Source organism: Myotis myotis, unplaced genomic scaffold (genome assembly GCF_014108235.1).
Source record: "Myotis myotis isolate mMyoMyo1 unplaced genomic scaffold, mMyoMyo1.p scaffold_m19_p_11, whole genome shotgun sequence".
In the NCBI taxonomy this organism is placed as follows: Eukaryota; Metazoa; Chordata; class Mammalia; order Chiroptera; family Vespertilionidae; genus Myotis; species Myotis myotis.
In genome coordinates, this window is record NW_023416315.1 from 38,006,702 (window position 1) to 38,031,575 (window position 24,874).

The 24,874-nt window shown below is 37.0% G+C and overlaps 1 protein-coding gene across 10 annotated transcripts in view; it reads right to left on the reverse strand.

Moving 5' to 3' along the window:
- The window catches only part of VPS50 (VPS50 subunit of EARP/GARPII complex), a 122,954-nt gene that overhangs the window by 47,164 nt on the left and 50,916 nt on the right, over positions 1-24,874 (reverse strand). For 7 of the 10 annotated variants that reach the window (XR_004970900.1, XR_004970899.1, XR_004970898.1 and 4 more), the window contains 4 exons: positions 15,001-15,133; positions 11,434-11,522; positions 4,637-4,731; positions 4,186-4,284 (listed from right to left, as the gene is read on the reverse strand). Coding sequence is in view for 4 of the 10 variants with exons in the window: in XM_036328169.1 (XP_036184062.1) it covers positions 4,186-4,284; positions 4,637-4,731; positions 11,434-11,522; positions 15,001-15,133 (416 nt within the window). In the remaining 6 variants the exon portion in view is untranslated. Of the gene's footprint in view, positions 1-4,185; positions 4,285-4,636; positions 4,732-11,433; positions 11,523-15,000; positions 15,134-24,874 lie in introns of those variants that run through there. The other 3 variants (XR_004970901.1, XR_004970902.1, XR_004970903.1) reach the window with 3 other exon arrangements.

The following is a 24,874-nucleotide window of genomic DNA, read 5'->3' on the forward strand; positions in this document are numbered from 1 at the left end:
CAAGAATTAAAAAATGAAATAAAATATAAACAATTATAGAAGATCATCATAATCATAATCAACTTTGAGAACCCATTCAGACCAACATAACACATTTATTTTGTTAATGTTATCAACCTTAAAAGAAAAAAAACTCTTATACTTACTAAATTACTTAAATATTTACTTAATTTTGAATATTTTACTATATCACAAAAATAATAATATAAAGAAAATGACATTTTTATTAAGGGACTAAACCAAAAGCTACTCACTAAATCATGTACTTAAAATATCCTCAGCTAATCATATATCAATGCCAAAAAAAATCACCCACAAAACACGGGGAAATAATTTACAGAATTCATGAAATCATAAATACTAATAAATGTTTTATACTAAACAGCATAGACTATAATCATGCTGAAGTGATGGTGCCCATACCTCACACCATATATAAAAATTAATTAAAATGGACCACAGACCTAATGTAAGAACTAAAACTATAAAAATTTACAAATCTTACAATTCAACAATAAAAAAAAATGCCATTAAAAAATAGGCAAAGGCTTTGAACACCATTTCAACAACAAAGATATACAAATGACAAATAAGTACATAACAAGATGCTGAACATTGTCACTCATTAGGGAAAAGTAAATCCAAACGATAATGAGATAGCACTTCATACCCACAGGATAGCTATAATCAGAGAGACAGACAAGTGTTAGCAAGGTTTTGGAGAAATTAGAATCCTTATACAGTACTTCTGGAAATGTAAAACAGTGTAGCCACTTTGGAAAAGTTTGGCAGTTCCTCAAAATGTTAAACATAGAGTTATCACATGACCCAGCAATTCCACTCTTCATTGGTTTCCAATGGCTGTAACAAATTACCACAAATTAGGTGACCTAAAACAATAGAAACTTAATCTCTCACAGTTCTGGAGGCCAGAGGTTTGAAATCAAGATGTCAGCAGGGCTACACAATCCCTTTTCCCCTTCCAGCTTATGGTGGTTGCCACCGTTACTTGGTTTATGGCCACAACATTACAATCTGCCTCTGTCGTCACATTACTTTCTCCTGTATGTGTGTATGTCTTTTTGACAATAAGTAAAGTAGAATAACGAAAGGAGACCATTAAAAAAGTCAGTTTTTCCACTGCATGCAGCTTGCAGTCAGTACCAAGAACACCAAAAGGTCTCCAGTTGCCTGCTGGATATAAACCAATTGTTTGGAAATGGACATCTGGCATGCCTTAGTTCTAACAGAGTCAGTACGGCTCCTGGCTACGTCAGAGTTCTCTGTCCTCTTCTATGTATGATTAAAAAGACACTCTTCTTTTGCACAGCAATGTGCAATGTGTACAAGCCAGGCCTTCTATGTTAGCAGGGCTTAAGTTTTGACAAAAAAAGAAATTTATAAATAAAGGCAGTGTTAGGGTTTCATGTTCCCTTAACACTGTTTTCCTGGGGCTTAACCAATTAAAACTTTTATTTTTAAACATTTTCCTCATTAAATTTATTTTCTTTCAAAACAAATATTTAAGTTTACAATTAACAGAGAACACTTGTACTTAAACATACTTAATAATTAATATATCAATGGTTTAATGTCTCATAATCTCTCTTCTAAATGGCAAATACAACTGTGATCAGTTGTTGACTTCAAACAAAGAGAGAAAGCAGAATTTCAAATCCTGACTCTCCCTGAACCAAATAACAATAAAATCAAAACTGAACTTTAAAAAGTAAAAATCCTATCTAACAATAGACAAACATGGTAATTGGCCATACCTTCGCTACGCTTCCCATTGGCTAATCAGGGCGATATGCAAATTAACTGCCAACAAAGATGGCGGTTAATTTGCATACGTAGGCACAATGCTGGGAGGCGAAAGGGGAAGGACGGAAGAAGCCTCCTGCTGCTGACAGTGATCGGAAACCCAGGCGGCAGGCAAGAGCCGGGTGGCAAGGCAAAGGCGGCCGTGGGGGCCTCCTTTGCCCTGCCCCCAGCCCATGATCAGAGAACCGGGGCCACCTTTGCCCACCCCCGGCCAGTGATCAGAGAAGCCGGCCGGGGCAAGGAAGAGGCGGCTGCCAGCAGCAGCCGCCTCTTCCTTGCCCCGGCCAGTGATCGGAGAAGTACCTGTATTTTTTTTTCAAAGTACCTGTATTTTTAATAATTTCTTGACATGGTAAAATAATTTTACATTACGATCCAAGGGTGGTGGGGTGAGGAGAAGGAGCAGCAGAACAATCCAACAAACAAAAAGGGAAACAGAAATGCATGGTGGAAGGGATTTGAAGGGTGGGTAGGGGCAATGCCCAACTAAAATGAAATTGGTTTGTTACTGAGTACTATTCATGGGAAGACAGCATCCTGACTCCTTCTCTATAGAGCATATTGGGAGTAAAAATGATGCATCCAGGTAGAAATATGATTAGGGATTGGAAGACAGACAGGGAAAGAAGTCAGAAATAGACACTGAGAGAGTCTCTGGCTGGCTGGCTGCAAATACTGGCTCTCCAGTAGTGATAGAATAAAAAAGTGGGGGATATCTCTGGAAGATTCAAGAGATAGGGGGCAACTCTTCTATGGTTTTGACTTGCCCAGCAGATTTCCACATACACACGTGTACATGCCTATGTTTGCATGCACACACATATACACATAACTGACTGCCCTCGCCCCCTGGAAGCACAGAAGAAGAAGCCGCCAGAAGAAGAAGCCGCCCACCTTTGGTCCAGGCGCCAGCGCCTGGGGCCGGCTGCAGCCCAGGAGACAGACAAGCCACCCGCCGAGGTCCCAGGCTGCAGCCACCCAGAGAAGCTGTCAGCCCTGTGGTCCAGGGTGCCAATGCCTGTGGCCAGGGAAATAGGTTCCCTCTTCTCCTACTGCAGTCATTACTTCAATATTCCCCTTCTGAATTTCTCTCCTGTGCTGCAACCCAACTCCACTTTTCATCAGAAGGATACGGAACAGAGAGAGCAGTGTTAAAAGTTTATATTTTTAAGCCGGTAAGGTTGGTACTTAAACATATAAATGGAAAACTAGAGTTCTTAAGGTAACAAAGGCTACAAAGGACAGGGCAGCGCATGACCTATTATATCCAGCAGTCCATATGGGGACTGAAAATTTTGCAATGATGACAATTAATGAAGATATGAATCAACTAAAATAGTTGACAGGGATAATTCTTCCATCTTTGAAAATATCTACATCAAATCTGTTTAAATAGATTTTCACCTGCATAATATAACACATTCTGACAAGACCACCACCACCACCAATTTGGTCAGTGTTGTGCCGATAAATGTTTAATAACTGAGGGACACCCCCCCCCCCCATCAGTACACAAATTTTTGTGCACCGGGCTACTAGTACAGAATAAAAAGTAAGACTGAACTCAATTGAAACAATAAAATGTATGTAAGGGACACAGCACAGAGTCCAGCTACTACCAAGATCTAATATACAGAGTGCCCCCCCAAATATATATACCAACAGCTGATAGCTCAATTTTGAAAATGAAATGTATTTTAATAAACACTGCGTATAAATTTTTTGGGGACACACTCTATGTTAGCTCTCTCATTTAATGCTGTTTTAAGTATACAATCACATTGCCATATGAACATTATTTCCCATCTTCCTCCCTTCCCAAAGCCATTCCTAATCACCCTCTGTAAAGTTAGTAGTGATTGTTTTGCAAAGTAATGTAGTACATAATCTTCACTTTGTAGCTACACTCTCAATATTGTGCCCTCTTCTCTAGAAGCCTTCTTACTTCCAAAAGGCAGATGCTTTAAAGCACCCTCACTGAGTGCTGCCTCTACTGGTTTAACTTTCTTGCTAGCTCACACATATAGTCAGGCATAGCACAGTGGCCAAATCTTCTGGTGAACCCTGATGCAATAATCATCTTTCACCCATACAGAAATCAGCTCAATAATTAGCTCAATATTTTGAGACTCTCAAGACAAAGATTCTATTAAAACTGACAATAAATAAGTAATGAAATATTTTATAAGAGTTTTGGTAAAAAATCCTGAACCATCTAAAAAGAGCTATAAAGAACATACATATTCTTTCAAATTCAAAAGTAATTGTTTTAAACCAATTAATGTTAAAAGTTTAATTAGAAACAGACTAAGTACCCTCAACACCTAAATAAGTCTGTTCATATTTTATTAAAGTTCTTACCTGTGGTAGTTCTTAAAATAATTGACGCTTTGCTTTCTAATAGACTCTTGCAAAACTTCAGATTTGCTACCACAAAATTCTTCTCCAACTTGCATCAACCTAGTTGGATAAGAAGATTTATATAAATTTCATCAACATCCCGATTATAGTAAAAAAAAAAGAAGTCCAGATTGTCTTTTCAAAGGTAACAAATAATGAAATTTGGATGTTTGAAGAAATTCTAAAGATCACAAAAACATTATGGTTTATAAACATCCAAAGGGTAGAAATATTTAAACAGATTCACATACAAACCCAGAAGAAAATAAATTATGAAAGCTCAATTATATTCATTCCCCTGAAGAAGTTATACATGATAACTCACTGAAATAATGATTTCTTTGATAATTATGATTTCTTTAATTATCATGGCTGAATGAATCAAAGAATAAGACAAGATCTCAAACACTACCTGCTGATTATATCCAAAACAAAGATGAAATCATCGTATTTGAATATAGACAAATCAGTTCCAAGCAAGTAGGTCTTTACTTTTAGCTGAACATCCTGTAAAAAAAAAAAAGAAATGTTTTCAAGTAAATGCACAATATTGAAAATAAGTTTTTAGAACTATTTATTCTATAGTTATACATTAAAATGAGACAGGAATACATACTTAGTTGATAAAGAATATATATCTAGACCAGTGATGGCGAACCTATGACACGCGTATCAGAGGTGATACGCGAACTCATTTTTTTGGTTGATTTTTCTTTGTTAAGTGGCACTTAAATATATAAAATAAATATCAAAAATATAAGTCTTTGTTTTACTATCGTTGCAAATATCAAAAAATTTCTATATGTGACACGGCACCAGAGTTAAGTTAGGGTTTTTCAAAATGCTGACATGCCGAGCTCAAGAGGTTTGCCATCACTGATCTAGACCTTAGGGTGATATCACAGAGACAATTCCATAAACATAAGATATAATATAGTAATAGTAATGATCATCACTATTTTACATACATCTGCACATGCAAGATAAGAATTATATCCTCATACAGAATATGAAAAATCATCATTTATAGGCTAGAAACCCCAAAATAATCTATTCAAAAATTATTAGAATGAATAAGACAACTATTAAAGTGATTATATACAATATATAAAAATTTGATAGTTTTCATGTATACCTGCTATAATACTTTGAAGTGGAGATTCCATTTAAAATAGATATTCAAATATACTTAGAAATAGCTTTAATAATAAAAATCATACCTATAAGAAAAACTAGCACTCTAGTGAGAAATACAAGAAATTTCAATAAATTGAAAGTCAAGGAATAGGACAGTGACTAAATAATGTTAAGATGTCAATTTGTCCAAATTAATGTAGAGGTTCAATAAAATTCTAATTCAAATCAACATTAAAACTTGTCTTCCAAATATTCTAAAATTCACTGGAAATAATAAACAGGCAATAACTGCTTTTAAAAAAATAAACTTTGAAAAGATGGAATGAAAGTTATGAGCAATGTTAGAGGACTTGTACTATCTGAATTCCTGTATTAAATATATTAAAAACTTTTTAAAAAGAATGCTAACAATATACAGAGAAATCAATGTAATAGAACAAATAACTCAGAAATAGTGCTAATATATACACTAGAGCTTAATAAACAGCAGTAAAATTCACTGTTCTGATTATTTACATTGTTTCAATCATTATGATTGGAACCTTACATATGCATAATTGTTAATCCTAGGACAGCATTGTTGAGCAAGCATATATTATCCCCCTAAGAGGAGAAACTTAAGTGAATGACAAAGCTAAGATTTGAATTCAGGTCTATCTGCCTTCGAAGTCTCCTTTTTTCCCTGTACCCTGCTACAAAGAATAGTAACAAATAAAGAGGGAAGAAAAAGATTATCCAGCAAGTAGCAAAGGAAAAAACTAACTAGATTGGGGGTCTGGGGGGGAACCGTCCTCTCTTTATATCAAAATAAATATGAAATGTATTAAATGTTTCAGATGTTTTAGAAGGATTAAAAATTAATACAATAAAGGAAAAATATAATCTGAGTACCTATTAAGTATTCTAGGCAGTATTCTAGGTATTGGGATATTACAAATAATCCAAAATTTAGATAAATATATTTATAATTACCAGATGAATATTTATCTAAGCTTTACAAAGGAAACAATACTTTAAGAATAAACGTAACATAAATCACAAAAAAACAGAGGTCAATAGTTTGACCTCTTAAAAATCTTAACTATCTGCATATTGAACCTATAAGTGAAAACAAATAAAGTATATACAAAGGATTACTCATTTCTTGCATAATTTATTTAGGACCTATGAACAAAAAACATAACTAAAAATTCACAAATCAACAATTAATAAATTTTTAAATGTTCAAGTTCTCTAATAATTAGAGAAGTAGGAATTAAAACTCTAATAAATATAAACAGATTCAATTGCTATATTAAAAATAAAGTCCCTCCCTTGAAAAAAGTTTTTTACACTTGTGGGACACAAAACTAAAACCTAATCCAAAAATATTTAAAATAAGGAGATGGTCAAAGATTTACCAAGAAAATGTGACAAAATAATATAGCAATGGTAATAATAAGACAAATCAGAATTCATATCAAAATGCCTTAGAACAAAAGAGCTAATTTTATAAATTAATGATGGGACTTATGTACAAAGAAGTTAAGTGGCTTCTACATTGCAGCATCAATCAACATAGCATCCAAGTATAAAAAAATAAAAGCTATTAGAAATAAAAGAAAAACCTAACAAAACAATAGTCATTCTGGTAAATTAAAATTCCTTCCTCAGAATTGCAAAAAACAAGAAAAAAACAACAAAAAAATTTAGGATATAGATTAAAATAATCCTATCTAATAAAAGACAAAGATGGTAATTAGCGTACGACTGCTACCCTTCCCATTGGCTAATCAGGGCAATATGCAAATTAACTGCCAGCCAAGATGGTGGCCGGCAGCCAGGCAGCTTAAAGCAAACATGAGGTTTGCTTGCTTCAGTGACGGAGGACTCCAACGTTCCCCGCCTGCCGCTGCCAGCCTCTGAGCTGCAACTCTAAGCAACTATGTTACAAATATAGAAGCTAAACAAAACCCCAGAAACCTGCTTTAGTCGGCGGGCTTCAGCCAGCAGGATCGCAACATTGTTTCAAATACAGAAGGTAAACAAAGGACAGAAACCTGCTTTCAGCAGCGGAGGCCTAAGAGCTGGAGCCAAGCATCAGAGCTAAGGCTGGCCCAGAATTTATAAAAAAGAAAAAAAGGAGCGGTTGGGAGCTTGAGTCACCCGCCAGCCTGAAAACAGCCCTCAGCCCCTCACCCAGACTGGCCAGGCACCCCAGTGGGGACCCCCACCCTGAAGGGTGTGTGACCAACTGCAAACAGCCATCAGTCCCTCACCCAGGCTGGCCAGGCACCCAAGTGGGGACCCCCACCCTGATTCAGGACACACTTCAGGGCAAACCAGCCGGCCCCCACCCGTGCACCAGGCCTCTATCCTATATAGTAAAAGGGTAATATGCCTCCCAGCACCGGGATCAGCGTGACGGGGCAGCGCCCAAACCCCCTGATCGCCCTGCAGCTCTGTGTGTGACAGGGGGTGGGGCCACAACCTCCCTATCGGCCCTGCTCTGTTCGTGACAGGGGAAGGCACCCCAACCCCCTGATCAGCCCTGCTCTGTGCCTGATGAGGGGAGCTCCCCAACCCCCTGATCGCCCTGAGGCTCTGTGTGTGACAGGGTGCGGCACCCCAACCCCCTGATTGACCCTGCTCTGTGCATGACAGGGTAAGGAGCCCCAACCCCCCTGATGGGCCCTGCTCTGTGCGTGACAGGGGGCAGCGCCCCAACCCCCTGATCCGCCCTGCTCTGTGCGTGACAGTGGGTGGCGCCGCAACCTGCCCATCGACCCTGCCTTGAGTGTGACGGGGCGGTGCCCCAACCCCCCAATCGGCCCTACCCTGAGCATTGACTGAGGGTGGCATCGCAACCTCCTGATCCGCCCTGCTCTGTGCATGACAGGGGCGGTGCCCCAACTCCCCCATAGGCCCTGCTCTGACCCCGACCAGGGGCTGCACCTAGGGATTGGGCCTGCCCTCTGCCACCCAGGAGCAGGCCTAAGCCAGCAGGTCATTATCTCCCGAGGGGTCCCAGACTGTGAGAGGGCACAGGCCGGGCTGAAGGACCCCCCCTTCCCCCTGAGTGCACAAATTTTTGTGCACAGGGCCTCTAGTCTATATATATAAAAGCCTAAGTGACCAGCTGACTGGCTGACAGTTATGATGTGCACTGACCACCAGGGGGCAGACATTCAACACAGGAGCAAAAACCACAGGCATGGACACATGGAACAGACTGATGAATCTCAGAGAGAAGGGGGAAAGGGGGAGGGTGGGAAGAGATTAACCAAATATCTTTTATGCATATGATAGCAGCGGTCGCCAATCTTTCAAACCTCATGGAACACCAGTGGTCCGCGGACCACCAATTGACGACTGCTGTACTAGAGGCCCAGATTCATGCACTGGTGGGGTCCCTCGGCCTGGCCTACGGGGATTGTGCTGAAACCTGCCTGGTGCAGGGATTCGTGCACTGGTGGGGTCCTTCAGCCTGGCCTATGCAGACTGGGCTGAAACTGGCTCTCTGACATCCCCCAAGGAGTCCCAGGTTGCAAGAGGGCGCAGGCCAGGCCAAGGGACCCCACCAGTGCATGAATCCGTGCACCGGGCCTCTAGTATAATTAAAAATAGTTATTTTTCAAATGCCCAAAGAATAATTTTACAAGTGGGTGGCATACAAAAATGTGAAGAAAATCTCAAATTCACAAGAAGTAGAAATATTGTAACCTCTACACACACACAAAAAAAAAAGAAATGACTAATAAGCATTTAAAAAATGTCATTTCTCACATGTCAAATATTTAAAGATGAAAAAGAAATCTTGGAAAACCAAAACTTTCATATGGCTAGGTTTGTATGCCCATGAGGTCAAGGACCATGGGTTCACCACCATGTTCTCAAACCCACAAACAGAGTCTTCCACATAATTAATTCCGCCTTTTTTTTTTTTTTTTTTTTGAGTCAAAATGCATAGGAAATTTGCCATAAAATTCTACAAAGTTTTCATATGAAAAAGCAAAATGATTATGCTTTTGAGTTTAGTTTTATGTCAGAAAGGTTACTCTTCTTATGTTTTTCAATCATTTATCATTATCTCTATAATATATTTATGATGAATGTCTACAAATTGTCACATGACCACTTGTGCTTTGCAATTTGTGATTTCAGAAGTTAGAAATGTATTATGATATGTATAGCATATATTATATAACACCCGTGTGGGGTCTGGGCAGTATACTAATATAAAACACATTAATATGAATGTTCACTCTAATGCAGTGGTTCTCAACCTGTGGGTCGCGACCCCTTTGTGGTCAAACGACCCTTTCACAGGGGTCGCCTAAGACCATCCTGCATATCAGATATTTACATTATGATTCATAACAGTAGCAACATTACAGTTATGAAGTAGCAACGAAAATAATTTTATGGTTGGGTCACAACATGAGGAACTGTATTTAAAGGGCCAGAAGGTTGAGAACCACTGCTCTAATGGGATAAATAAACAATATAAAAAGCTTAATGATAATACTGGTCAGGTTCCACCAAACTAATTCAATTCAGGTCAGATTTTGCCTGCTAAATATGTTTTAAAAATTGTTTTTCAGAGCTTTTGCTTTTTTTCAATTGCATTGAGTCTTGTGACTTCAATTTAAAAAATACTCAATGAATTCCTAAAGTATGCAAAGTTCTGTTCTAGAACTATTTGAGAATTGGGGCTAGTGATGCAAAAGGAACTTCAGAGTGATGGGAGATGAAGACATTCTAAAGCTTGAAACCTATAATACAATAACCTATACTCAAAAGCATGATGACTTTTATTAAACTGGCCAAATGTTTAAATAAGAATAGCTTTAGAAACTGTATATTAATAGATTTTTCTGTATCAGGAATGACATCAGGTTGCCTGACTGAACGGAAACTGGCTATGTTAAATGCCAGGTCAATATCTCAAAGTACAATGAACTACCAGAAAAATCTATAATTCTACAATTTCAAATAAGTATAATTAGAGTCTATTAGGACACTAAATAAAAAAACAACTCATATTTGACTCTGGGAAAATACAGAATTTGAAGCTCTTACAACTATCATATGAGTATACTTTAAATAATAAATTAAAAATTCAAATAGCATATCCAATGTAAATTTATCAAAAGTTGGAAGAGCACTAAATTATAGCTGCTTTGTGATTCTTGAGAAAATTTATGTTTCAGTTTATATAGGGTGGGGCAAAAGTAGGTCTAAGTTGTTAAAGATAATACAATAATAAATAATAATACTAGAATAAGCTCTATTTTATGCACTCATAACTGTAAGCCTACATTTGCCCCACCCTGTATTTGCCTAAATAATTTTTCAAAAGAAATCCTGCAAAAGATTGTCAAACTAAAAATCAGCCTCATTAGGAAACTAAAAAATATACTTTAAGAGACCAGCTCTACAGTCTTCTAAGCTTCAAAGAAATAAAAATTTTAAAAAAATTATACACTTTTATCTATGAAATAACAAACTTTAACAAATTAACAAATTTAATATCTGATAACAATAATTGAGCTACTAAACTGCAAAAGAAACACTGAAGAAGATATACATTTAGCAATAAACATGTAAGATTCCCTCAAGGCACAAAAATCATTGAATTAGAAAAAAGTTCTTCATTCTATATTAGATTCCAACCCAAGTATATCACCTATTTATTTATCCTTTTAATTTAGTTCAAAATTAATAGAAAAAGAAAGAAAACACAAATAAATAAAATAAAAATAAACAGTATCTCAATAAAAAAGCAATTTCTTTAAGAAAACATACATTTGCTAGAACACTAAAAGCAATTATGCAATTAAGGAAAAGAGAAATATTTCTAATGGAGATTTTTAAATTAAAAAACTTTTTCTACTGCCATGTATAATAAAATAGAATTGCCAACTAAATTATAAAAATTAAATTAAATGATTGACTTATTCCAAAGAAAAACTAAATATGATTAAATATGCAATAAATACAATACAGAAAATTTAAGCACTGAATTTCTAAAACAACTTTGACATAAAGATTTCTATAGCTTTTGTAAAAAAAAAATTTTTTAAACCAAACCTGCCATATTCGTGTAAGTCCATGTTCTAATTTCTTTTTAATGTAGCCACGATCAAAATTAGTTTCTTCAGTGCTCATATTACTCCCTTCTGAAAATAAAAAATGGTATTTTTTTTTATTTGCTCAGTAACATTTTTGTTAAAAAAAAATCTCATTTGGGTTCTCATATATTGTAAGCCTATATAAATATAGAAAATATGTTCAATATTTATACAACCGAAACAAAGTCAAAAAATAGTTATTAGTGTTCAATCTATTTAAGATAGATAAACTTAGAAACTGAAATGGTAAGTACTTTACACCTAAGGTCACTTAGCTCATGTGTGATTGGAGCTGGGATTGCAAGTTGAGGAGTGTGATCCCAGACACCAAGTTCTCAATGACCCAGATACTCCCTAATACCACGGCACTACAGAACCAATTAGCCCCATTATGAATTAATCTGCATATTAACAAGATTACAGATTGCAGAACCACTCATACAGTGCGGTAATGATACAAACATTTATAATTTTCAGAATAATTTTATCCACTCCAGATAATCTAACAATGTCCAATTCAACATGTAAGATCAATGATCTGCTTCAAACAAATTTTCCCCTAAAAGCAACTGAAAATACACATTTATATTAAAAAGATTCTGCCTTGGTGAGAATGAACTGTGCAGAATAACAAAACTGTGATGTTATCATCTCATCTGGGCTAGCAGGGTGTCCACTAGTAACCAACAAAAGGCCTTTGATGAGCCAGGCCCAATGCATGCCTGATATACCTTTAACCACTCCCACAGCTTAAGCCTTATTATCTGTAAGGTCTGGCTACTAGGGGCCCAGCAGCTCAGGGCGGTGCACCTAAAGACAGCTTCGGAGTTTCATTTAGAATGGGAAAGTGTCCCGATACCAGTGGAGTCGCAGGAGCTACAGCAGATGAACTCTCGAGACCCTTTCAGTTCTATGAAGTTCTGTGAAGAATAAATCTCAAACTACTGAATCCTAACATTTTATTCCTTAATGTGAATATGAAAGGGATGCTTTCAGATGAACAAGTGACTTTTTAGAATCCTAGATACTGTCAGCTGACTGCCAGACTAATCAGAGTCCTGGACAGTCTTAACATATACACATTAGGGTCAAGCAATTTCAAAAAAGAGGATGAAGTAATATATTAAGACTCAGATAGAGTTTTAAGTTTTGACTCTATACCTCATGAAAACACACACATGTAAGCATATAGTTGCCACTTGGACACAAGGGTTATTGCAGTCGAAAAATTCAGATATAATTTTGACTCTCCAAGTTTTAACTACTAATAGCCTACTGTTGAACAGACGCCTTAGTGATGACATAAGTCGACTAAAACACAGTTTGTATGTTGTATGTATTATATACTGTATTCTTACAATAAAGAGAAATGTTATTAAGAAAATCATAAGGAAGAGAAAATACATTTACAGTACCATATCATTTATTGAAAAATATTCGTGTATTAGTGGACCCAGGCAGTTCAAACCCATGTTGTTCAAGGATCAACTATACATGTAAACTATTAGGTGTTGCCATGCTGAATATATATGTATACATAGTCCCCTAAACTCTTCTCTTACATCTAAGTATGTGGTAATTTTGTTCCAAACTTCTCCTTTGGTCTCTCCTTAATAATGTTATAGAAAAGGGAAAAGAGGTGCTGAAATGTCTTAACAGTTTCTACATCTAGAAAAAAAAACAAAGGTTGCCAAAACAGGATATAACTTGTAGAAAATTGGACTCCTGGAATTCCCTAAGTAAACTGATAATTTTTTAAGGCCTATGCACATTTCATTATTACTTCTTGATCCATTTTCTTTGATGATATTAACAACAAACAGTGTAAGCACTTTACCTTTTCTCTAAGTTTTACAGCAGGCCCTGACCGGTTTGGCTCATTTAAAGTATCCTCAGATATGCCAAGGCTGTGGATTCACTCCCGGTCAGGACACATACAAGAATTAAATCACCCCATGAATACATAAACAAGTGGAACAACAAATCCATGTCTGTCTGTCTGTCGCTCTCAAAACAATAAATTAATAAATAATAAATTTTAGCCTAACTGGTTTGGCTCAGTGGATAGAGCGTCGGCCTGCAGACTCAAGGGTCCCAGGTCAAGGGCATGTACTTTGGTTGCGGGCACATACCCAGTAGGGAGTGTGCAGGAGGCAGCTAATCGATGTTTCTCTCTCGTCGATGTTTCTAACTCTGTATCCCTCTCCCTTCCTCTCTGCAAAAAAATCAATAAAATATATTTTTAAAAAATAATAATAATAAATTTTACCCTATGGGACTTTTTGTTTTGTTTTTGAACCTACTATTTTAAGTTTACTCAGCAAACTGAGACCTGGAGAAGATGAAGTAATTTCTTTACGCTCTCACTTTTAGTAAATGGCAGGAAAAATTTTGAAACCAAGTATCTGATTACAAAGCTCATGCATTGCTCCAAGATAGCACAGGGATAAGAGTTCAGGAATTAGTTATAAACAGACTGATCAAGAACCTTGGGTCAGTACTCACTCCTTTTCTCTCTTTTCTCTTTTCCTTCCTTCATCCCCCATATCCGACAATATTTCTAAGAGGATGAAAATGCTTCCATAGAATTTTCCTCTTACTTTTTGCTATCTATATTTATGAGCTTCTCATGAGTCAAGACAAATATTAAACTTACATTTTCTATACTACCAAAATCATATGTTTAATCAAGCAATAAGATTTGGTGTTCCTCCACCCACCCAACAACAAAAATCAATCACCTTAGAAATTAGGAATTCCTAAAATAACTTGATAGACTACCTACATTAAATTGTATGTAATATAAAAAACTAGTGCACTATAATTTATTTTGCCCCTATTAAAAAATGCTGATAAAATCATTTATTATTTTTTAAAGTTTTTTGAACATTTAATCTTAGTTATTATTCAAGCATAATCATTTAAGATATATAACTATAAAAATAAAGTAATTTAAATATAATACTATAATTTCTCAAAGATTTGTTCTTTATTTATCTGACTATTGCACATTTAAAGTTGGATTTTCCATTTAAAGATAAACATTTTAAAAAATGATTTTTAATGAAAATTTTAATTTCTGCTATATTTTCAGGAAGAAAAGTATCAGTATAATTGTTAAGTCATAGAATGTAGCTTTATTAGTATAATTTGAAAATTAGCAAAATCGAGTTAAAACTGAACATTTAGCATTAATTTTATAGTAAATTTGGACAGATCAATGTCTTATCTAGTTTACAACTAAATATATGTGTATCCTTTAAAGCCCTTTCTTAATAATTCAGTCCTATAGCTATTAGCACATATCCCTGGAAACTGGTACTATTTGTCACTTAAGAAGTCCTTTACCCCAGTTAATTCCCAAAGGTAAAGGAGCTTTCATAGTAGCTGAATCACTTTCTTTGGTAAACATTTAACATATGTTCACTGGAATTCTAAAAGAATGCTGTTCTTTTTCTTTCACCTTACTCCAGAAATATGGCCTAGTTACAATGTAATTTTTTTAAAAATCAAAGTAATTTCCTACCAGAAGCAGAAGTGGTATCCTCATTATCATGTTTTTCATGCCATTCCATAGTCCTATAATAGCTGAGCATAACTTCCCACAGTGCTTTGCACAGGTCAGCCAGGCATGGAATATAGCTGTCTGATGTAATGTGCTGAAGAAAATGAGAAGAGTCAACTTTCAAATTATTACATCTACTTTAACACAAAGTAAATCAAAATAAACTGTTATGTTATTAATAAAATTTATTTAAGAATTAGACATGATTAAGAAAATTTCTTCCATTGGCATATATAAAGAGAAAGTTCAATGGAAAGAAAATATTGTTCAAGTAATTCTGATTTCAACATAGCTGTTAGTATTCGGAAGGGATATCAGTTCATTCAAATTATAATCAGTGAATCAGAGTATAAAAATTATTGAATTGACAAGTGTTCTCAAAGGTGGCAATGTAAACTTTCCCAAATGTATTTTTTCAAGGACCTTGTTCTGAGCATGCAAACACAGCTTTATATTCATCCTTGGAGCTGAGTAACAACTTAAAAAAGAGGTCAGATTTACAATTCAATCACTGCATTTGTATAAATTAAGCAAATACCTTTGACAATCTCTAAATTCTCTAAATAACATATAGATATTCCCATATCTGACAATAACATTTTCATTATGTGGTCCCAAATCTTCTCCCTAATAAAAAGACAAGAATGTTTCCCACTCTATGCTTTATATATTTTATTGATTTTTTACAGAGAGGAAGGGAGAGGGATAGAGAGTTAGAAACATCGATGAGAGAGAAACATCGATCAGCTGCCTCCTGCACACCCCCTCCAGGGGATGTGCCCGCAACCAAGGTACATGCCCTTGACTGGAATCGAACCTGGGACCCTTCAGTCCGCAGGCCGACGCTTTATCCACTGAGCCAAACCAGTCAGGGCAACTCTTTGCTTTATAAAAGCATCAGGTGTCACTCTGCCTTTTTCCCCCTGCAGGTAGAATGATGTCTCCATTCTATTTTGCAGACTTCCTATCTGTTATAATGCAGCGTTTGCTCCATCATTTGAGATTTTGTAGCATTTCTTCAGTTTGTAATCAGCCCATCACCACTAATCATGCTGACAGAACACCAAAAGGTTAAGACTCTGGTGTATGCCTTCCAAGGTAAATAGCAAGGAGAAATAAGCTATATATAGCAAGTACAGGTACAGTGTGATTGATACTCAGGATATCACAGCTGGTAATGATCCTCTCCCTTTCAAAAGTTTTTTTAATCTCCATAATGACCTTTCCCTCCTCTAAACTCACCTAGCAATTACTAAAAATACTAACTTGTATGACTCACTATACTTTTGTGTAAGCATAGCAAATCTTTGAAACTCAACTAGGAAGTAGTAAAATAAAGAAATTGTTAAGCTCTGGAGTCAGATTGCCTCAGTGGGGTACATGCCAAGAATGGTAATTCAATCTTATAAAATCTATTAATATAATTTGCCATATTAATCGGTCTAAAGAAAACTTCTGACAAAAGTCAACAGCCATTACTAATAATAACTCATCAGAAAATAAAAATGATAGATATTTCCTTAAATGAGGAAACTCCATAAGGCAAACCCACTGTGGTCAGAACAAGACAAAAATGTCCTCTATCTCCACTAATATTTAAAAATGTACTAAAGGTACTACCAGTGCAATTAGACTAAAGAAAAGAATTAGTAGGAAAAGAAAAAATACAACAATTTCTATCTGCACATGACCTAATAATACTGAAAATCCCTAGGAAATCAATTATACAGCTAACTCAAACAATAAAAATATCCAGCAAGGTAGCAGGATATATTTATCATGCAAACAAATAGCATTCATATACACAAATAATAACCATTTAGAAGACACACTGAATGAGAAATCTCCATTTACAATAACAAAAAATAAAAAATGTTTAGAAATAAGCTTAACAAGAAATGATCCAAAACTCTATAAAGAAAGCTGAAAGACATAAAGTAGATTTGAAAATAGAAAGATATTCCTTATTCTTGGTTGTGATGTCTCAACATCATCAAGATGTCAGTTCTTCCTGAGATAAATTTGAATTTCCTGAGATATAAATTAAAAAGTCCAGAAATAGATCCAACCTGATGTAAAAATCCTATCTAATAAAAGAGAAACATGGTAATTGGCATACGACCGCTACCCTTCCTACTGGCTAATCAGGGCAATATGCAAATTAACTGCCAGCCAAGATGGCAGCCGGCAGCCAGGCAGCTTGCAACTAACATGAGGCTTGCTTGCTTCAGTGATGGAGGACTCCAACGTTCCCCGTTCCCCGCCTGCCATTGCAGGCTTCTGAGCTGCAACTCTAAGCAACTATGTAACAAATATAGAAGCTAAACAAAATCCCAGAAACCTGCTTTAGTCCGCCTGGCTTCAGCCAGCAGGATCGCAACAGTGTAAGCAAAGGCCAGAAACCTACTTTCAGCAGCGGGGGCCTAAGAGCTGGAGCCAAGCCTCAAAGCTAAAGCTGGCCCAGAATAAAAAAAGAAAAAAGAAAAAAAGGAGCAGTTGGGACCTTCAGTCACCCCCAGCCTGAAAACAGCCCTCAGCCCCTCACCCAGACTGGCCAGGCACCCCAGTGGGGACCTCCACCCTGAAGGGTGAGTGACCAGCTGAAAACAGCCATCATCCCCTCACCCGGGCTGGCCAGGCACCCCAGTGGGGACCCCCACCGTGAAGGATGTGTGACCAGCTGCAAACAGCCATCATCCCCTCACGCAGGCTGGCCAGGCACCCCAGTGGGGACCCCCACCCTGAAGGGGGTGTGACCAGCTGCAAATAGTCATCATCCCCTCACCCAGGCTGGCCAGGCACCCCAGTGGGGACCCCCACCCTGATCCAGGACACCCTTCAGGGCAAACCAGCCGGCCCCCACACATGCACCAGGCCTCTATCCTATATAGTAAAAGGGTAATATGTCTCCCAGCACCGAGATCAGCGGAGCCGCGAGGCCTCCCGGCACTGGGATCAGCATGACAGGGGGCAGCGCCCAAACCCCCTGATCGCCCTGCGGCTCTGTGTGTGACAGGGTACAGAGCCCCAACCCCCCTGATGGGCCCTGCTCTGTGAGTGACAGGGGGCAGTGCCCCAACCCCGATTGGCCCTGCTCTGTGCGTGACAGGGGATGGCGCCGCAACCTCCCCATTGACCCTGCCTTGAGTGTGACAGGGGACGGTGCCCCAACCCCCCAATCGGCCCTACCCTGAGCGTGACTGAGGGTGGCATCACAACCTCCCGATCGCCCTGCTCTGTGCATGACAGAGGGCGGCGCCCCAACTCCCCAATCGGCCCTGCTCTGAGCCCAACCCAGGGGTTGCACCTAGGGATTGGGCCTGCCTTCTGCCACCCGGGAGCAGGCCTAAGCCAGCAGGTCATTATCTCCCAAGGGGTCCCAGACTGCAAGAGGGCACAGGCCGGGCTGAGGGACCCCCTTCCCCAGGAGTGCACAAATTTTTGTGCACCAGGCCTCTAGTATAGCATATAATAAAGACAGCACATCACTTCACTTAGGTGAAGATAGTCTTGTCATAAATAGTGTTGGGACAACTGCAATAAGACAAATGTAAACTAAACTATAATGATACTAATTCTCACCCATAAGGTTGATAAACATTGTAAAGATGACCACTGACAAAGATTCTGTCCTTGACCAAACTCTAGCCAGGCTCCTCTGAGCCCTCTTCTCTATTAGGCCTCAATCTTGGTCTATAAAGATTTGAACAAAATACGAATATAGTCTCCTAACGGCTCAGGAGGCATCCCTAGGATGCCCCTAGTCCAGCGGTGGGCAAACTACGGCCTGCGGGCCAGATCCAGCCCATTTGAAATGAATAAAACTAAAAAAAAAAAAGACCATACCCTTTTATGTAATGATGTTTACTTTGAATTTATATTAGTTCACACAAACACTCCATCCATGCTTTTGTTCCGGCCCTCCGGTCCAGTTTGTGGCCCTCGAGTCAAAAAGTTTGCCCACCCCAGCCTAGTCCCTTTAAACTGCCTGCCTGAGAAAATTCAAGGCTGCCAAAAGAATGTGCTATTTGTTCCAGCTAACAAGGGAAGATAGGGCCCCTGTCCTCCAGCCTTGGAGGGTGGGAGCCTAACTTCAATAAGCCCCAGTTAGCAAAACCCAGTTGGTTTCACATGGACCAACCACCCCTTCCAGCTTTTTGTAATTTTTCGCTTCCTTGACTCTACTGAGCCTCCACTCACTCACTCACTCCCTATTCATTCTCTTTAAAATGCCCAGTCACCTCAGTACAAATGGAACTTGAGTTCTGCCAGACTCTTTTCCTTACTCCAATAATATATACTGACGAAAATCTGTTCTTACCACTTTAATTAGTATGTGTCCAGCTTTGCTTATCTTTGATAACATATATACTCTGTTGGCAAGGCTGTGAAAAACATAGGTACTGTCATTCATATATTGCTGGTGTGAATGCAAAATGGCACAACTCTATGGAGGAGAATTTGGCACTAACAAAACTACGTAATTTCCCTTCAACCCAACAATCCCACTTCTAGGAATTAACCCTTAAGATGTATTTTAAACAATGTGAAAATATATAACATGAAGTTACTCATTACAAGAATATGTGTAATTGCAAAATATCTGAATCTATCTAAATGTCTAAATATAATAGACTGGTCAAATAAACTATCATTCATATACAAAAGAGCACTGTACAACTGTGAAAAATAATTATAAACAGACATGCATTTTCTTAAATTTTATAATTTAAAAAATCCCTTTCATATGACATATATCCATGAAAGGGAATTTTTTTTTTTTTAGTCTCCTAATTGCACTAATTTTTTTTATTATTATTTAAGGTATTACAAATGTGTCCTCATCCCCCCCATTAACCCCCAACCTCCCCCCCCCCACCCACATGCTCCCATCCCCCTGTTGTCCATGTCCATTGGTTTGGCTTATATACATGTATACAAGTCCTTCGGTTGATCTCTTCCCCTTACCCCCGCCCTTCCCTACTTTCCTTCTGGGGATTGATAGCCTGATCGCTGTTTCGCAGTCTTTAGATCTGTCCATGAAAGGGAATTTTTTAAAAATTTTTATATATATGTAATGAGAAACAGAAAAAATTTAATGCACATAGCTTCTTATCATCACTAAAAGAAACAGGGAAAATAAGCAACAAAGCATTAAAGTTAGTGACCTACAAGAGGTGGAGTGAGATGAAATGGAAGGAACATGGGAAGGAGTGACACTTCTCTGAGTATACAAATTGGATGTAGGTATCTATTTACAGAAGAATTAGAATGGCTATCCAGATTTACAAATAGCTTGCAGAGAGCAATATAAAATATTTTTGCATACTTATGCCATAAATTTGGGGTAATTTTTATCTTTACTTTTTCACCTCTATTTTTATAATTACTAATGATACAATAAACCAGTCTTGAATTTTTTCCCTTGATTTATCTTTACCATACAATTACACCTAATATATCTCTTACATAACATACATGCAATACACCGATACTGATGAGGAAGAAGCTAAAAGCAGAAGGCAAAGAAAAGCAGAAATCACAAATAAGCCTGGTCACGGTGGCTCAGTGCTTGAGCGTCAACCTATGAAACAGGAGGTCATGGTTCAATTCCAGGTCAGGGAACATGCCTGGGTCGTGGGCCTGATCCCCAGTACGGGGCTTGCAAGGAGGCAGCTGGTCAATGATTCTCTCTCATCACTGATGTTTCTATCTCTCTCTCCTTCTCCTTTCCTCTCTGAAATAAACAAAAATATATAGTTCTTAAAAATCACAAATAAGTTCTGGGCTGCAACTCAGCAATCATTTCACCTGAATAAAGGTACTCTTCTATTAAGTCAATTTTTTAACTTTCATAAACTCAACTTTGCATAAATTTATATTTATAGCATGTAAACAAATATAATCTAATTATATCCCAACAGACTTTCTGGTAGATAAAAGGAAGGCATGCACTCCGTAGGCACTCACTAGTTCCAGAATACATTAGAAACATCCTAACCATAACCCTAGCCATATGTTGTCTTCCTCTCATGCCATTGTTCATGGTATTTCCTCTCTACCCATGGACCCAGCTACATACATTGGGCTTGTTGAAATCCAAGACCAAATTCAAATGTTGTAGAATCCTCTTAACAGTAAGATAGTTTTGACTTCCTTAGATTCCTTAAAGAACTATGTTGATACCACTTTATGTTGTTTGACCTTTTCTTATTCTACCTCTGATCATAATTAATGTGATCTTTCTATGTTATAAGCTCTTTAAAGCCTTATTTATCCTTGCTGAGCTGAACTGATTACTTGACTAACAAGAGCTAAGTAATGACAACTTAGCAAGTCAAAGTGCTAAGAAAATGGAGTCTGTCTTCTACTAGCATTCATGAAATGGTAACAGACTAGCTTATTAGTGTGCAAGCAGGATAAAATTTCAGACCCCAAAAGTTCTTCACAATCCAGAGAGTAAATGGCAGGAAAAAATGAAGAGATGGATAAACTTCCCTTCATTATCTTTTGATCATTAAATTTTGAATATTAAAAATTACCATAAACTACTTTTAATATTTCTTAAACATTTAGAAATCAATACATAATAACAAAATCAGTTGGGTGCTACATATATGTGATAATAAACCTGATATTTGAATTCTTAGAGTGTTCTGAAACTGACCTGGTAAAGCACTCAAGTAAATAATATTATTCCTTTAATTAAAAAGGTTTCTCTCTTTGACCAAATGTTCAAATTTGTAGCCTCCAGGAAGAAAGGAAAGGTACATTCACCTATCCAACCAAATTAACCTCAACAGTTAATGAACTGTCCTAGTTTAACTGCCTTCACATCCTAACTACGCCTGAATGATATACAAATTATTTCTGATATGCTACTTTCTGGTATCTGATAAGCTATTAAAAACAAAATAACCATCATGTGTACAGAGAGAGGGATAAAAGCAGACACTACTGATGAGGAGTATAAATTGAAACACACTTTCTAGAGGGCAATTTTGGAAACACACCAAAAGCCTTAAAAATGTAAAGCCTGACAACACAATTTTATTTCTTGTTATTTATCCTAATGAAATAACTAAAAGGTGCAAAGATTTAGCTTTAAGAGTATTTACTACAGTGTTATTCATGACAAAAGCTGGTAATAACATAAATATCTAAGAATAGGAAATCAGTTCATTAATCCACAGAACGTCAAACCAAATAAAAGGTATGTGGGTAGCATACTTAGTGAAACAGAAAACTGTTTATAATATAACAAGTAGGGAAAATGTTATAAAACTGTATGTATAGCATAATCCTACTTTTAAAAGTTATTTGCTTTATACACATTAAAAGAACCATCCTTTCATGCAGAAATATTAATTTTATTTTCTTCTTTTTATCTGTAATTTCCTACATTTAATATGTTTCATCTGCATATTAAAAATATGTACATTTTTAAGAAAAAACATCATATTAATGATTTCTTAATTTGAGCAACTATTTATATAATCTATATTCTGCCTATCTCTGTAAGTACTGTGATGAAAAAAAACATAAATAACGGACTAGTTTAAGTCAGAGAAAAAGGACAAAGAGACAGGTAATTCTAAGGAGAACCCAAAACAAGATGAATAATACACATGAACACTAAATTTATCTCTGAACTTCCTGGCAACTTTTCATCTGTAGTAAAGAGAATCTATACTATCACACCATTTGATAATAGCAGATATATTAATTTTTCACAACAGAAAGTGCCCTGAGAATTTAGAAACAGAAACATGTTTTTAACTCAAAAGAGGAATTTGTCTTTACTTTTCTATATGAACATCAAACTAAAGTATATCTTCAACGGAGGCCTTACTAAAGATATTTATTGCCCTTCAAAAATGACATTGAATTACAATTCATTATGAAGAGATATTATTTATAAAAATGAAGATTTAAAACCTAGAACACTAAACTAGCCTTTAAGTTTGTCTATCTATCTTTATGCATATAAAGCACTTGTAAAAGTTCATGACACAGAGAAGGTGTTGCACGTTGGTTTATTTCCTTCCACTAATCAAATCTGAAATGTGTCAACACCATACCAGTTAGAAACAAAGAGGACAGTCCAATTTACTCAAGAAACATTTACTAAACACCTCCAATGTGCCAGACTCTGAGAAAACAAATAATGAAATGATTTCAGAAAGGTTTTTCAAAAGAAGCACTATATTTTCCCCCACAGTATTACAACATTATCAAGTTCATTTCAAAAATAGAACTCAAAGCTCATTAAGATCATTTGGTTGGAAATGAACAATTGAAAAGTAGCTGGGAAAACTTCAGCCAGCTTAGCCAGCTTTGTTATCATAAATTAATCACTAACAGCCTAATTAACATCTTGAAATAAGCTCCCTAGGGACATCCATCAGGCTGCCTAAAAACTTCGGTAAAAAAATTTTTTCAACTGATACATACTTCATAAACTTTCAAATAACCTACAATGGTTTCTCTACAAGATTACTACTTGGTGTCTTTAAATCTCTCCACAAACTGGGGCAAACATGCAAAGTATATAGAAATGGAAATGCAATCAAAAACTAAAATTTTAAAGCACAAAAAACGACCACTATGCCTCTTTTTATTGGCCCTTTCCAGAAATGAATGAGGTTTAATTCTCATTGGAAAAGTTTGCTGCTAAGTATTAGTCATTCCTAATTTAACAACTGTAAGTCAATACATTCAAGAAAAACAGAGAAACCAGACTAAAAAATCTAAAAAGGAAAACTGTGCTTCCAATTAAATCATCTAGAAAACATGGTTTAGTAAAGAAAAGGAAAATAAGGACATTCAGTTGCAAAATGACTTCAAAAACCTCAAAGCCAACTAGATTTTTAAACCCAGAGCTGCAGTGACAGGACACAAATGGCAGAAATTTCATAAAAGGATAGGAAGCTGCTGGCCTTAAGAACTTTGAAGTTCTCTGCTTACCAGAGTAAATAAAGACAGAACACACATTTTGCCCCAGATTTATTTATAAAGGGATATAAAAATTAGTTCAATTTCATGCTAGCCCATCTATATAATAAAAGCCTAAGTGTCCATTATGGCGGAACGACCAGAAGACCGGTCGCTATGGTGAGTACTTACCACGAGGGGGCAGATGCTCAATGCAAGTGCTGCCCCCTGGTGGTCAGCGCCACTCAGCCTGAAGCTGGGCTCATGGCTGGAGAGCGCAGCAGCGGTGGCCGGAACCTCTCCTGGGACCTCTCCCGCCTCGGCCGCAGCACTAAGGAGCAGGGAGTAGGTGAGCAGTAAGGAGCGAGGGGTTCTGGACTGCAAGAGGGCAGTTAATGGTTTAAAATATCTGATATCTGTTGATGGCTTAAAATAATACTATGAAAAAGAGCAAGCAGATGATTATCTCTTTTCATTTCCAATCTCTCTCCAGTTAAAGGAAATTCAATTTTTCCATTTACAGAAACTCCATCCCTCTCTAAACTCTGTTCAGTGTGCCATCTCATTTATTTCATTTTTTAATGTTCTATTTAAACTCTATCTATAATTAAGGACTTCCTTAAAAATATTGCTACTGAACAGAGGACAACTACCCAAATGCCTTGGCTGTTTCTTCTAACTTCTAAAATCTGCCAGTCAATATCCTATACCAGTGATTTTTCAACTGGTGTGCCGCAAGAACTTCTAAAACCTGCAATACCTATTTATTCAGGGGTGCTGACCTCTTTTCCCTTAGATTGTCAAATTTTAAAATGACAACAGCCAACACAACAATAGCTATCTAGTGTGAATGAATCAAAATTATACCAAAATTAATCAAAATTTTGAAAGAATGAAAATT